Here is a 16,338-nt window from a genome sequence, read left to right as displayed (position 1 = left end):
AAGATCTCGGATGACCCGATGCCCATGGAGGTGGCGAGCAGCGGCGATCATGTCGTCCCCGGCAGCGGCAGCAACAGCAACAGCAGCGCCAGCGTGGAGCCGACTCAGAGTTCTGCTGATCAGTCCATGGCCATCGTGGTGGCAGCGGCAGCACCGCCCGCCGCCATATCGGAGCAAGTCGACATCGCCCCGACGCCTCCTGCACTGCAGCAAGTCCCTGTCCTACCTCCGGTGGCACCAGCACCAGAGCCAGCCGCCGTCTACCTCCACCAGCCCGCTCCCGCACTGGCAGAGCAGCATGTAGGCGTCCCCTCACCACCGACCGCGGCACCGCCTCATGCCTTCCACGGGCTGCTGCACCTGAACACCATGCCGTACCAGGACCCAGCCGCCAGGCTGCGGGCGCCCGCAGGGGACAACCAGCATGGATTCTGGTGCAAGGAGTGCTACAGGTGGTTCCCAACGCACCAGAGGCTGGGCGGCCACGTCGCCGGCCATAAGAACCGGCGGATAGCGGCGGTGGCCGCCGCAGCCATAGCAGCGGGGGTCGACCCAATTGACCACGCCGCGGGCGGCCCCAGGCCGGAGAGGTTCCACACCTTCAAGGTCTGCGGCGCCGTGTACAACAGCGGCGTCTCCCTCGGGGGTCACATGAGGAAGCATTACCAGGGCAAGCCGATCGTGCCGAGGAAGCGGCCGCACTTCCTCTTCCGCGCGGACCTCGGGCTCGGGATCCCCATGCCGCCGCCTGCAGTGGAAGCTCCCGTTGTGGCGCCGCCGGTGGCTGAGGTGGTGGCGCAGCCCCCGCAGGCGCCGGAGGTGCCAGCGGGCAGCCTGAGGATTTTCGGCGTGACCATTGTGCATCAGGGGAAGGAGGAGGAGGAACCCCCGTCGACGACAAGCAGTGATCGATACCACAAGCATGCAGTTTGATATCGAGTATATGACAGAACCTGACGTGCATGCTACATCGAGTTATTACCATTAGTCATCATATACGTTAAAATGTTATAGGAGATTGGTACCATTAGAAGATTATTATTAGGTTTGAAACATCTCAGGAGAAGTCTAAAGTTGTGTGATAGTTTGATCGATACGTGCTTGAATTTGAATAAACTCATCTTGATTGTATTCTTTCTGCACCAAGTTTTAACGATTAGAAGCAGCGCCGCTGTTGCAAGGACGAGGCACAGTACTGCACACCCACACACACCGCGCACACTCATCTTGATCGGCATTGAAACTAAAGAGACGCAAAGCGCGCTCGCACAAATTTTCTCGGAAAAGATCCTAACGGTGCTCATATGCTCAGACTGAATTGCGAGCGCAAAATCAAATACTCAATCAACACCAGAGAGCATCTACAGCCACGGTCACCTAATTTGACCCCTATATGCCTGCAGACGTGTCCGCTGAAGGTGACTAGTTGGACCTCATTTCTTCTGTTCCACAGCCGCATCCCTCATATGTCTTATCCCAAATCCATACATAACCATGCAAACGGTGTTGGGTGATGCCTGGCAGGGGCCGGAAGGGAGCGCATCGGACGAGCGCGGGGCATCGTGGAGCTACTGCTCCCCACCCGGCCAGTCGTCGACGCCCCGAAAGAGGAGCTGCCGCCCCGATCCAGCAGCGACCGGCAGAGGGCAATGTAGAGCGCTAGCTCCTCCTCGTCAGGCGCCGACGAGCCATCGGAATCGCCGGCGGCTTTGAGCCACTCCGGTAGGTCGGATTCACTATCGGACATGGCGGGCAGGGGGAGTCGAAGTGGATTTGGGGGAGAAGTGGAGAGGCCGAGTGAGTACTGACTGAGTTTGACTAGGGTTTGCTCGTCGGTCATCATATATTTGTGGGGGCTGGAGTGGGGTCATTGCGGGCCATAGCCGGCCAGGGCGACGTGGGCGTGCTCGGGCGTCCCCATATCCGCCCCATATTTGGGCTGGATATGAGGGGTGCCAGCCAGCTTGGGCGTTTGAGGCGCCCGTCTGGGTCAATTTTTCATGACCGGTCAGTGACCGGGCGGACCACCCATGTTTATGCATCCCTCATTAACAACAATCACCTTGAATGGAGGGTTTTCAACCTTTTTGCAATCTTTTTCGCCAGCTCCTTCTTTATCAGCCCTTCCTGGACACCCAGTATGCGAGCCCAGACTGCAACACAATCTAGTTTGTAATCATCCACACTTGTAAACCCATCATACTCATCAATCACCACTGCAGAATTCTGAATTGTCGCGGGCCACCTCCCATGACCATATCCCAATCTCCCACATACATGAATTGGGCCAAGAACAAATTGGCACCCATGGTTTGAATATGACTCCTTGCGCCATCGCTCATGCATTGTGCATGGCCTTAATCAAAGCAACATGGCTGAAGGGCTTAGTTGTATGAACCCTAAAGATCGTCGATTTCACCGGACAGATCTAATGTCTCCTGCTCTTCCCCATGCAGATTGAGCCCCACAAACATATCCTCCAAACTTTCCCTTGGTTCCTCTCCATCCCTACCACCACCACTACCCGATGCATCACCACCCATAGCCGGTGCAACATGTCCATCCACTGTTGGTGACACAAGTTTTTCCCTCGTAGACAACGCCAATGACACCCTCCCGCACAGGTGGGGTAGTATTATTTTTTTTGCGGGTAGTACTATTTTCCGCCATGAGGAAGCCTTGGGATCAACACGCAGAACTACAGATCAATCTCAGCGAGCAATCGAGAGATTCAGACTTAAAGTCGAGCGAACCAGGCGGTAGATGTGGAACCCTAGCTTTCACCTAGGGGGAAAAACCCTGTACTTGGCATGCTAACACTTGGTTGAGCCTTCGTACCTTGCATAGCATTGTTCAAGGGCGCCGCTTAGTCTCGATTAGAGAAGGATGGAGGATGCGCTCACCATAGGCGTCCCCATAAACGCGCCGACCCAGCGCAGGAGGAGTGCCACTCTCCAGGCATATTTTGTTTTATTACATTTATTCATATTTCTAAGAAGGAAAAAAATCTTAAATTTAAAATTGTTTATATGATGTATTTTTTTGCGTAATTCAAAAAAATCTTGATAGCAATCATAAAATTTGTGTGACCTTTATAAAAGTTCGTGTGCCTAAAAAATTGTTTGTTACATTTAGAAAAGTGTCCATACAGCATAACAAAAATGTTCATGTAACTCAAAAAGAATGTTTTGTACCATTCACAAAATGTGGTAACAATTTAAAAACATTTACGTGGCTCAAAAAATGTGCTTAACATTCTTTTACAAAAATTATTGAATGTAAACAATGTTTTTTAATTTTAACAAAAGTGCCATTTAAAAAATCTGACATTTAAAATATGTGCACACATTTTGAAAAATATATCGGTAACATTTAAAAAATATTTAATGTAAAAATTCATATAGTTTAAAAAATTGTCGCGTGCCATTCAAAAAAATGTTCAGCGTGTACTTGAAACTTATTTACAAATTTATTTCCAAAATGTCTGGTGTGTATTAAAATGGTTGCACAAGTATACGAAAATAATACAATGTGTACTGAAAAAAATAGACATGTGTTCAAAAATGGAAAAAAATAGTAAAAACGCAAAGAAGGAACGCAGAAAACTTAAGAAACAAACTGAAAACCAAAAAGAAAAACCTGAAAAGGAAATGGACAAACTCAAAGAAAACGGGTGAGGAAACACAGAAAAATAAAGAAAATCCAGAAAAACAAAATGAAACTATAAAAATAACCGGAAGGAAAAAAAATGAAGAAAAGAGGTTAAGAAATGCAAAAAAATCGAAGAAATACCAAACAAGTGAACCAAAAACCAAAAGAAAATACCGGAAGAAAAACTGGATGGAAACCAAATATATGGCTCGCTATAAGCAAGAAATAGCTCTCACGCTGTTCCAACCACTGTAAGTGTGCACTGTGCCATCAACAGCTAATTCATCTAGCCCACAAATAGCACGTACCAGTCGGCCGAGTTTGAAGCGAAGAGGGTTCAAAGATTTAAGGAAAATAGAAAACACCTGGTGCGTTGATGTGGAAATTTATATCAATGAAGTTATCATACATAAAATTAGTAAATTTGAGAATAATACCCAACCACATTCTCACCACATGAATGGTCGCAAATCTAAAGGTATATTGAAGGTGGATGCATATTACTCCTATATTATATTGCCTTGTGACATTGAAGTCCAATTATTTTGTTATCTAAAAAAATAAAAATAAAATTGATGATGTTGAGAGTTTGTATGTGCTTGATGATGTGGAATGCTTGTATGCAGTGGCGGAGCTTGGCCCAGAAAGCTTGGCAGGCTGACTGTAGGAAATACCTATTAGGATTGTGTTTCATGGCCCAAAATGAAGTATACACAACAGAAAATTGCATGGGCTGGACAGGCCATAGCCCATTCAACCTTGCCATAGCTCCGCCACTGCTTGTATGTGGTGGAATGTGGAAAATAAAAAAATGAAGGGACTGCATGCACTTGGTGATGTGATGGCTTGTATGTTCATTTAAATGAGATGACTTGTTAAATATAGGATTCAAGTCCAATTATTTATTATTAAAAGGTAAAAAAATAAAAATAATGATGTGAAGGGTTTGCATGTCCTTGGTATGGAGTGCTTGTATATACTGAGAAATGAAAAATGGGATTATTGTTGATGGTGTAATGTTTGAATACATCTGATGATGTAGATGACTTGCATATCTCCACTAATAATGAAAAGCAAACATTATCTTTGCTAAACTGACCCCACACAATATACACAGACCCATTACCAGCATGTGATTATCCCCAGTAATTTAATCCAACAGCTGGAATTTAAACTGATATGTTTTGTGGTGTGCACTTACTAATTTACATTGACTGACCGCACTCCACCGCACTGCAGATAATACTTCACGCACGCTGCGGGGAACGGAGAGCTTCGGCAGTGGGAAACAGGGAGCACCGGTACTTTGCTGGCAAAAGCACGTTGCGGGGATAGGAAGACCTCAGGTGGTGGGGATGGAGAGAGCTTTGGTAAGTGTGCATCATCTGGATGGGTACCACAAGCGTCGTCATACCAACACCTAGACAATGTTGCCGAAGCGCTGAGTCACCATTGACATACTTCATGTGGACGCCTCATCTTGATCTGACGCCGCCATGGACACCGCATCCTGATCTGACGCCGCCACGGACATCGTATCCAGCTGATCCTACGCCGTCGAGGCAACAGATCGGCGTCGTTAATCTGTCTCGATTCAACCCATGATATTGTCTTCAGTGTCTAATTTTTTTGTAATGTAACTTTTGGTAAATGGCTGTTATGAGAGCATAATGCCAGTAGTACCGACACTCACACGGATGTAACTGAATGTGTAAAGTTGTTTCTTCAAGGCATAGCTGCAATGTGATTTGAAAGAAGAAAGATTATACAATGGGCAGGGGAGGGGGAACGTATCCGGTACACCCACACTTGTGGTGCTACCGATGCACCGGATGCTGTACAACATTTTTTAAAAACTGAAAAACAATCTAGCACATTGATACAATATCTATGTATGTTGTCACAAAATTTCGTGTCAAAATTTGAAACATATCTTAAGATATGAAAATGACAAACTTGATATCAATGTGACAATGGGCCAAATCTAAGAGCATCTCCAGCCGCGCCCCCAACAGGCCCTCCCCATGCGATTTTTCAGCACCGGCGCCCAAAAATCGGCCCAGTCACGCCCTCAGGAGGCCTTTTTTGCCGGTTTGGGCCGAAACTGGCGCCGGCGGACCCAGGCCGACGCACCGGGGCGAGCGATTTTGGCGCGAAAGAGCCGCGGGCCCGCCGAGTCAGCGACACGCGCCTCGTCTTCCCTCTTCCCGCGGGGAATCAATAGCAAGGCTGCTGCCAGTCAGCCTTGCCATTGATACCTCACGGGTGGCGCGTCACGGGCGGTGCGGCGACGCCTCCCCTCCCGCCACGCGAACACACGGCGCGGGGGCTATAAAACCAGCGCCTCCCCCTCGCCTCTGGCCACACCAGCCGCCGCCGAGCTCTGCCTCTCTCCCCGTCCGCCGACGTTCCTCCCCTTCCATCTCTTCCCAAGCCCAAACCGATGGCTGAGCGATTCCCCGGCGACGCGGCGGCGGCCAACGGCTTCGGCCGCCGCTCGCTCCACGAGTGGGAGGCGTACCTCTTCTTCGAGGCGAACATCCCGGCGCCACCGGACATGCGCGCCGGGCCGACGGGGTGGAGGCTCAGCAATGGGGGCGTCCCCATCCCCCGGTGCCCGACGTCGATGCGCGCCCCGCCATTTTCGCCGCCGAGGTCGACCGCGTGCGGGCGTCCCTGACGAAGGAGCAGCGCGCCCTCCCCCAGTACGCTGCCGACAACCACGCGTCGTGGGTGGCGTACTTCCAACGCCGGCAGGCGCAGCGGCTGGCTTCCACCAACGGGGCGCCTGTGGTGGGGGGCACCAAGAGCAGCGAGGGGCGCCGCCTATGGTTGGGCGTCCCCGGCCGCACCCTCCATGAGGTACTCCAATACCTCGAGGGCGGCAATAACCCGCCGCTGGCATACCCTACCGCTGCGGCCCACCCCTCCCCCCCCCCCCCCCCCCCCCGCCCGCCGGAGCGCGGGGCAATTGATGCCCAGGAGGTTCAGCTCCTCCTCGTCTTCCTCCTCCCGCTCCTCTTCCCATTCCTCCGGCTCGCCGGCGGTGTTCGGCGTCAAGGCCGAGCCCGCAGCGGATCAGTGTTAAATTTGTTATTTTTTTTCAAGATATGTTTTGAATTTTGACTTGAAATTTTGCGATAACGTACTTTGATGTAGTGTGAATGTGCTAAATTGTCTTCACAAATTTTTGAACATTTGAAATGTGTAACGTGAGTTTGGTGCACCGGTAGCACCACAAGCACCGGTGCACCAGATATTCTCCCGGGGAGGGGGGCTCCCTAGCACAGAATGAGGCTTATGCTTAGTGTTGTATGTGTTGGTCTCTCTACTCAATCACCTTCATAGGAGCAAGTACAATGGAATTGTGTATCTCGCTGTATCGGAATCTTTGGTGCAGGGTTTCTACTGTTATAGTAAATTTATTACGAAACATCTATTCCTGGTTCAGGGAACAATATGTTCCCTTGTTCAAATTTGGAAATCATGTATTTGCAAATTTTGATGCAAAATGGTTAGCCAATCTCAAACTGCTGCAATATCCTAATCTGACGACGCTTATGCCAATTCAGTTGTTGTAGCAGAATATTGATATATCTTTTTAAATCTAATAAATGAATGGATGACCATGAAGTGATGTTTAACTATCAAGATGTGAACTTATTTGTTGGTCTACTAAAGTGTTCCTCTGACAGGTGATTACGTGGAGCTTGTGAAGGAAAAAGATAAACCAAGAAGCTTCGGTGATGGCCTATTGCCGACAATATGGTATACATGACCTCCCTATTGGTCAGTTTCCAGCTCCCACTTTGCAGGTCTGCACTTGTACTTCCTGTACTAAACAAGAGCACATTAAATTTGACACATACAGATTTGTCATTTGCTGCATAGGGGATTTCCATATCTATATTCTAATATTCTCCATAAACTTTTGTATTAACATTCATATCAAATCTTTGTGTTATATAGGGGTATAAAATTGAATCTCTCTTACCAGCTATGACTACGTGGTCAACATATACATGTGCAACATCCAAGAATAGAGATGTCATCAAAATTCTCATTAACCTTTTCCAGTTCTACTCTCTCATTTCCATTGAGAGCATATGGAGTGTTATCAATCAACATGAACAACTCCCTGCAGAGTCTCTTCTGCTGGATTGCTTTGTTTCTGAAAATATTTGGCAACTCGATATTTTTTGTGTTAATTAATTAGATTATATAGTGCTAAGATTTTACTGGTTTCATCTTGCTTGTCTATGCCATCATTAGTTTATTATTTTACAGAAAATGGCTAATATTACTTCAGATCCATCTAAAATACATCTAATTTTGAAACATAGTAAACTTTGGATATGAAGAAGCTGTCATTTACCTATATATATACCGCAATCGCATTCTGTACTTTCCTTCCTCCGATATGGAGGTATGAACAAGACTGTGAATATTAATATCACATCTTCTCACATAAGTGACCAAAGTCATGTCCTTCTATTTTTTACCCTTCTCAGGATCATAGAGCTCGGAAGAAGGGTTCCTGGCTTTGGTAGCTCGTTTTTATTTGGCATAAATTTACCATTGGAACTAGGCACATCAATGGTATGCAAATTATAAAACCATGTATCCTTCTATGAACTATATAATAATTATGAAATCTTGTATGCATATCAGTTTTCAGAGTCCAGTTACTACTACTGTGGATGCTGCCAGTTCCAACTCATAACAATTTATTTAATCTTTTTAGGATGCAACTTCGGATTCTGTAATTTGCATTCCTAATCTTTTTAATTAGTGTTTTCAGCGATGAACAATTCAAGGGTGTCAGTGTTGATATGTGCCATAAAACCCACAAGATTCTTTTAGGATCTTTCGTTAATGATGTTTGCTCCTCTTTTGTACTTCCGATGGTTATGGCAGGAAGTCTCAGTATTGCACAACTCAAGCCACTGCCAAATATTCTAATCATTTGTATTTCTGAAGTTGTAGATGATTAGATTTTTAGTCAATTTCTGCTGTAACATACACATCATGGCAAGTAACACTGATAAGCAGAAATCAGATGCGTCAAGTTCGTGAAGTTCATGGCAAAAAAAGATAACGTACTAGACTTAATGAGTGTAGACGATGTAATTCTTGAGTTTTATGTGTGCTATTCAAAGATGTGGCTTTGGGAAATATTTGTAAGCCTTGGAGCTTGTACATTGGCATGAGACCTCATAAGTTACAAGGAAATCAGTGAACCACATTCAAGATCAGAGTTAGTTTATTTTTAGGGAATTATCAGATAGTTAGTGAGGATGAGGGAACATGCTTTTGTTAGAGTTTTCAGGATGATGGGCCCTGCTGTTTTGGGCCTCCCGTTTCTTCTCTGCTAGGCAAAGCCTAGCTGTATGGATCCAATTGTAAAACTATCTGCTCCTACTAATAGACATTGCTCCTCCCAAGTTTGCAAAAATAATATGTTTGTTTGCTATGGAATATGAGTGTACTTTGTTTAAGATGTAATACAAAAATACTTGTTTTTCCGATGTAATACATTTTTTTGCAAAAATATTAGATCTATTATAAAGATTCACCGGAAGTACAAAGCAGCCCAAACATAATAAAAATTACATCGAGGTCCATGGACAACCGAACGACCATTGCCACCGCCAGAACGAGCCGTCGACTCACCGCGGTCGTCGCTCCCATACCGGAGCCGGCTTTGACCTTGTCAATGACAGCCGAGAAGTCTTCGTGCACGTGTCTCTAAGGACCAGCGTTCGGGAGTCGCGGTCGTCGCCACTGAATCTTTGAATTGGTCTAAAGAACCTGCCACCAAATCTCGCCGTTGCGTACACACGACGAGAAACCCTAACCTCGCCGCTCTAAGGAGCTAGCAGGAATCTACGCCAGAGCTCCGTCTAATCCGTCCCGACGAACGAACTTGAGGAAGATCGGAGCCTGGTAGACTGGCTAGAAGAAGAAGCGCCGCCCTTGCGAGAACTAAAACCATATCTATCTAAATCGAGGCACCAGGAATACTCTCCCCGCCACTGGATGCTGGAGTGGTAGGCGGAGGGGAGGCGAATCCACGGGCTCGCCGACGGAGATCAAAAGAAGGAAGTCTTTCCCAAGTCGCCTTGCGAGAGGGGAAAGGAAAAAGCTCTTTTGCGATGTAATATGGTTATACTTGATTCCATTGTGTGTGCATACTTAAGGATTTTGTGAATGCATTTTTTTTGCAATGAAACGAAACATTGTACTTGTATAATCGATGCTTCACATGAATATAATTTTATCTGATGCTTGAGATGATTATGGCTCATTCGTGATATTAGATTTTTGGATTTGGAAATCTTACTGAAATATATATTTTTGCGGAAATACTGAAATATTTTCTCTGCAACTATTTGGTTAAATCTTGCATCTGGATATTTTTATGATGATTTTTTTGGTTCATAAGTCTAACTAGATGGATGAGATTTTTTTTCCATTGTGCTAAGCTTACTAGTGCATTTAAATGGGATTTTTGCTAGAAAAAATACGTTTAAATCTCTACTACCTAAAAGAAACGTCCCCTCTTACGTCGCTCGCAATCTTCGTCCGTCGTCGCTCATCCCGCGCAGGCGCGCATGGGCCAAGCCCCGCAAAGCCCACATGGGCCACATCTCTCTCATCGACACACACACGCACACAATGGCTAGGTGTAGGGTTAGCGTCAGCTTCATCCCCAGTTCCCCACCCCGCCCCTCAGCTCCTCGGCCATCGCTCGCCGTCCTCGGCACCACCTCGCCGCCGCGCTGGTCCACCCGTGGTCCTCCACCGGCCGCTGCAGCCCCTGTACGCCGCCCGACGACCTCCTCCGCTGCCCTCCCTACCCCGACCAGGGGCACAACCGCGCAGCCGCGCCGGTCAGACCAGCCACCGCTGGAGGCCCAAGCAGCCACCATCTCCACCTCGTCGGCCAGCACATCTCTAGCAATCGCTGCTCGCCGCCCCCACCATCGGCTGTACGGCGACGCCCCTGAGCCCCTGCCTTCCCTATCGCGCTATGGACCCTTGCATCAGCCAGATCCGAGCACCTCCGGGTCCGCCTTCGCATGTCTTCGGCACCTCCGCCAGAACCTCTTCGGCCCCATGTAAGTGGTGTGACGTGTTTCTTCATTGATTGGGAATGATATTGTTCCTAGATGAAGCCTCACAAGAAACTTAGATTCTTCTCCGTATGTTGGAATCGATTGTTTATTGATTAGTCAAGGTTGATTTGAGTCGTCTATGTCTGCAAGTGTTCAATTCCAACCTTAAAACCAGTCACAAATTTGATTTGGTCCATGTAAATAGCCTACTGTTTAGTTAACTTTTGATGTTTATAGGTAATTAATTATTTCTATGTACGGTGTCCTAATTGCTAAACGAATAAATTTAAAATAGTTATGGTGTATTTAATGATTCAGAAAGGGTACAAGTATGCATACATGGTTCTATTCTCTATTTTCAGGTTTAGGTTATTTGGATTGTACATCAGTATGATATTTCTTCTCTCCTCAAGTCTCAGATCTGCTTTTCATCCCCCTTTGGTTTGTTTCATGAGGATATTTTCATTCAGTGCATACATGTTGATTCGTTCATGTGTTTAAAAGTACGAGCAGAATGCTGGATGTCCTTGCAGTAGTAGCCCAACAGAGGATCTTCCTAGCGATTTGGATGTACAGAGTTTATGATACGGAAACATAATTTTGTCTTTGTACAGATATCGGATTTTCTCCTTTCTATTTGTGAACTCTTTTGATATGTTATTTACTCCTAATTTCAACTTTTCACGGTTTGTTCTTCCAGGATTTCAGGGAGTATGGACCATGTATGGACAGATGTGATCCTTAACTGTCGTTGTTCTTGGCGTGTTGCTGCCATTTTACTGGGTAGAATCTATGCACGGCCGAGACCTCAGTCTATCCACTGTAAGTCATGCCTTTTGATCAATTGTTCGCAGTCGCTGAGATATTTTTCTACATGCCCGTTTTGTTGCTCAAATTCCTGCTTTCATTTAGGTACGAGTGTTTAATGAATTTACTCTTCTCCATGGCGCGTCCATGAGGGCAGAAATTTCATGCTTCAAATCTGCTTGGCGAGAAGTAAGTTATCTGGTGATTGCTTATTATATGCTTGTATTTTTACTGCTGAGCATAGAAACTTATTATATGCTTGTATTTTTCAGCCTTTTCAGGCCTGGAGATGTCCTTGTGAACTGGTCAGTGATTTTCGGAAAGTGGAGCTGCATTCAAGGTTTGAGATATAGTTTATGTCGACTGGATGAGTTGTTTGATCTCTTTGCCCTGTTCTTCGAGATGGGTTGCGATGAAAACTCTTGGGGCCATGAGCAACACTTGAGGCTCCTCTTCATAAGCACAAAAGCTGCAGCAAGCAGAAATTGGAGAGGTAAACCTAATAGTGTTCATTATGAGCTAATCTGGACCATGTACAGAGTCCGCCACAGTTCAAACAAAATCTCTGTACTGAAGGTGGTGTGGCGTTGAAGCTGTCATGTCCTCGGCCATGCCCGCCCATTGAAATCTCTGTTATTTTCCTCTACTTGTATTCCACCTTTTCGTTGCAATTCAATTTTGGGATCAGCAGTATCTATGCGATTAATTTCAAACTTCGCAGGATCTTTCAACATGTCAGTTACACTCTAATAAGTATTCATCTTTAATTTCCTACCCTATAGTGGGCAACACAGTTTGTTCTATGTGCATGAACACTGATAAATTAATTTGTGTTAGTATGTAGTGGTTCAAGGATGCTAAAATTTTGTACTATAATCTGTTTCCAGGTGCTTGAAACTTGCTTTTTTGTCGACCTATATTGCAACTTCTGCTGTAATCAGCATAGAATTTTATTGCTGCATTACGGTGCTTTCCATAGAACACACGACTTATGTTGATCATGCAATTGTGTTCTTTGTTTTTTCTGTTTTGTGCAGTTGAAGAGCTTTGTACAGAACCGGAGATTAGGAGGAATGGAAATATAAGAAACAATTCAGGAAGATTCCCTAGGGAAGCAAAAATTGTTTCCTGGTCTGTGTAGGTCCATTTAGGAAATTAGATGACTGTTGTAATATGAATTTTACATCCGTTCCAAGAAAAAGTGATGTTTCTATTTACATCCATTTTGGTGTGATAAATATTGGTTCTGAACGTATGCTTTCTCTTTCTATGTGTTGCAACATATAAATTGTGTGAATTTTTTGGGACAACTATAAAAAGTCAAAATTTATGTTCCATGTTCGTAACTGGATTTATCAAATACCATATAATGTAGTATATATTGAGCTTAGTGTTTCCACACACTTGCTAGATGGAAGAATGAATGGCATTATGCAACGTGGTTTTTGAAGCTGGTGGAAAGAATGTTCTCACTATTTTGCGTGCCAATGAAACCACGTTAAGTGCCTTCAGGAACTAATTAATTGCCCTCCTGGTGATGCATAAGTTAAGCAATATGGCTGTGAGTAAACAGTATTAGATTTTGCTACAATGTGCTTGGTCTCATAATTGATTACTATTTGTTCTAGCTTTGATATTGCATGTATATGTCATCAACTTGGGTTTGTCCGATCGGAGCTTCCACGGAGGTGTATGCTTCGATGCCGCTTGATGTGCATGAGAAATTTGATGCTGCTTGATGTGTATGAGAAATTTGAAGGTAATATTTGTTTCACAAGATTGTTGTTCATCATTAAAATATTTATGCCCCGTTACAACGCACGGGCAATGTCCTAGTGGATCACTTAAATATATAGCGATATATAGGATGGGACGTGAGAATCTTCCCAGATTTTTAGGGGCATAATAGTCATTTCCATTCTACCCTCGCCGTGCTGGCCGGTTCTTGACTTGCCTCGAGTCAACGGTCGTTCCCGCCAATCAGACTGGGCCGGTAGCGATATGTCCCTCTCACACCAATCTGGCACGTCCATCCAGTCCACAAACGCATCACAGCCGTGCATTGTTTCCACACGGTAATCCTCAACTCGGCCGTTATTAATAGCTGTGCTCTCCACCCACTTCCTCCCCCACACACGCGGGAACCTTCCTCCCCACGCGACCAACGAGCTAAACGTTTGGTGACAATGGCGTTAGCGGCAGGTACACCGAGCAAGCGTCCCGTCTTCTTCCTCGTCTCTCTCGCTACGCTCCTCCTCCTCGTCTCTGCTGTCCAGTGCTATGACGGCCGCCACGCCGTCACGCGCTCCGCCATGGCGCGCCGGTCCCGTCCGGGGATCCGGCACGTGCACCACCGCCGGACCGGGGTGCCGCACCGGTACATCCTCGCGGAGAATACAACCTCGAGCAGCGGTGGTGGCAAACAGAAGAACAACAGCTCGCCGCCGACGAGGAACAACAACACCGCGCCGCCGACGGCACCGGCGGCCGAGCAGGGCAAGCACCACCGCAACCACAAGCACCGCGTCCGCAACTGGATCATCGGGTTCGTGGTTGGATCCCTCGCCGGCGTCATCTCGGGGCTGGGCGTGTCGGTGCTGTTCCGGCTGGCGCTCAACTGCATCCGCGGGCGGTACCGGAGCAAGTCCGGCATGGTGATCTTCACCCCGAAGCTGATCAAGCGGGCGGACCACCTGGCGTTCCTGGAGAAGGAGGACATGCTGTCCTCGCTGGCCGTGATCGGGCGCGGCGGGTGCGGCGAGGTGTTCAAGGCGCAGCTCCCCGTGGAGAGCGAGGGCGAGGAGCCCAAGTTCATCGCCATCAAGAAGATCAAGAAGCAGGTGGGCGACGGGCACGGGCACGGGCAGAACAACCTGAGCGACGAGGAGAGCCGGCAGCTGGACAAGTGGTCGCGGCAGATACAGTCGGAGATCCGCACGGTGGGGCACATCCGGCACCGCAACCTGCTGCCGCTGGCGGCGCACGTGCCGCGGCCGGACTGCCACTACCTGGTGTACGAGTACATGAAGAACGGCAGCCTGCACAACGCGCTCAAGCCGACGCCGTCGGAGGAGGACGGCGGCAGCGGCGGCGGGGTGCGGCTGGCGTGGCCGGCGCGCCTCCGCGTGGCGGTGGGCATCGCGTCGGGGCTGGAGTACCTGCACGTGCTGCAGCAGCCGCAGATCATCCACCGCGACCTGAAGCCGGCCAACATCCTGCTGGACGACGACATGGAGGCCCGCATCGCGGACTTCGGGCTGGCCAAGGCGATGCCGGACGCGCACACCCACGTGTCGACGTCGCACGTAGCAGGCACCATGGGTTACATCGCGCCGGAGTACCACCAGTCGCTCAAGTTCACGGCCAAGTGCGACATCTACAGCTTCGGGGTGATCCTGGCGGTGCTGGCGACGGGGAAGGAGCCGACGGACCAGTTCTTCGTGACGGAGGTGGAGGAGGTCGGGCTGGTCAAGTGGCTGCGCCGGGTGGTGCAGAACGGCGACTACGCGGAGGCCATCGACCCCGCCATCGCCGGGGCCGGGCACGAGGAGCAGATCATGCTGGTGCTGCGCATCGCCGTGTTCTGCACCGCCGACGAAGCCAAGGAGCGGCCCGAGGCCAAGGACGTGCGCTGCATGCTCGCCCAGATCAAGAACTAGTAGTCTAGTCACCGTATAGGCGCGAGCCAAAGCTCCGTGTTTAAAGTATTGGTCGTCGTCGTCGTCGTCTTCAACTGGGTATGTGTCATGCGTGACTGTGTGTAGAATAATGCTGCAAGTGCTGGGTCAGCGGGTCAAGTACGGGGCCGGTCGACCGATAAAGACCGGGAAGGAGATCAATTATTGTACACAAAGTTCATCTACAAAACTATTGTACACAAATGAGATTGGGTATATTTTTTCTTGACTTTGACTTGTCTGGTTTGTAAGATCCAACGACGTATCTAAACAACGACTATTAATCACATCGCGTGATAAGAGCCATGGGCCTGATCGGCGCGATGCACCAGATGGCGTTACCTGCAGTGCACTCATGTGGTAAGCACTTTTTTGAGCCAGTGCACTGATGTCTTAATTGGAACGAGTCGCGCTCACCTAGCTTCGTATGCATGGTGTCTCTCGTGGTAGTGGAGGACCAGAGAAAATAGACCACCGGATCAAGATCGATATGATGAAAGTTAAATTGGGACCGCAACGAAGACAAGTCGCCGTTTTCCCCACTGGTACCGCGCGCCGGCCGTGCCCGCCCTGGTGCGCATTGTTGTGTTCGCTGCATCCGTTCACTCTGTCATGCTTGTGCTGGGTCTACGTCGCGCCTCCCCTATCGAACAGAGAAACTGGTGCAATTATATGTGCGAAACTCTACAGGTTCAGCCATGGGGCGACGTCCATTGATGAGCGACGGGAAGAATAGACGACTTCCGTTGGATAGAACCAGCACCCAGTGGCGGAGACAAGCAGGGGGAGCTCCTATTTGCCGCTAACTGCGGCAAAATGTGGAGACAACGCACAAGCGGGTCTCCCCGACTGGGCCGGCCCATGTGGCTCTCTCGTTCCGGCTAGCGAAGAAAGTACAGCGCTCGCTCGCAAAAATGAATACGCCAAGCAGGATCCGAACACTAGACCTCGTGCTTCACAAGTACTACTCCTACCACTTGAGCTATCGAGCTATGCGTTATAATAGGCAGCACAAATTATTAAGAACCAAACTAAGCGAGGATTTGAACGTTTCCCAAATTTTGAACGTGTAATATTATTTAGGA

The 16,338-nt window shown here is 48.0% G+C and overlaps 1 protein-coding gene and 1 long non-coding RNA gene across 2 annotated transcripts; both read left to right on the top strand.

Annotated features, from left to right (window-relative positions):
- The first annotated feature begins 11,484 nt into the window (after positions 1-11,484).
- LOC123164623 (uncharacterized) lies at positions 11,485-12,261 on the top strand. Its single transcript, XR_006482524.1, has 3 exons — positions 11,485-11,591; positions 11,682-11,765; positions 11,849-12,261. It is a non-coding gene; the product is annotated as an uncharacterized lncRNA (long non-coding RNA).
- Positions 12,262-13,693: 1,432 nt separating this feature from the next.
- On the top strand, positions 13,694-15,482 carry LOC123167126 (leucine-rich repeat receptor-like serine/threonine/tyrosine-protein kinase SOBIR1). The gene has a single exon (XM_044584958.1). It carries the CDS (start codon positions 13,763-13,765, stop codon positions 15,233-15,235), a length of 1,473 nt encoding a protein of 490 aa, XP_044440893.1. The 5' UTR covers positions 13,694-13,762; the 3' UTR covers positions 15,236-15,482.
- Positions 15,483-16,338: the final 856 nt, after the last annotated feature.

This window comes from Triticum aestivum, chromosome 7D (genome assembly GCF_018294505.1).
Source record: "Triticum aestivum cultivar Chinese Spring chromosome 7D, IWGSC CS RefSeq v2.1, whole genome shotgun sequence".
Lineage (NCBI taxonomy): Eukaryota > Viridiplantae > Streptophyta > Magnoliopsida > Poales > Poaceae > Triticum > Triticum aestivum.
The sequence above is the reverse complement of the archived record's forward strand: the minus strand, read 5'-3'. Positions and strand labels throughout refer to the sequence as shown.

Excerpts from the sequence above, each read along its gene's own strand:
- LOC123167126 (XM_044584958.1), top strand. The coding sequence starts at position 13,763 with ATGGCGTTAGCGGCAGGTACACCGAGCAAGCGTCCCGTCTTCTTCCTC.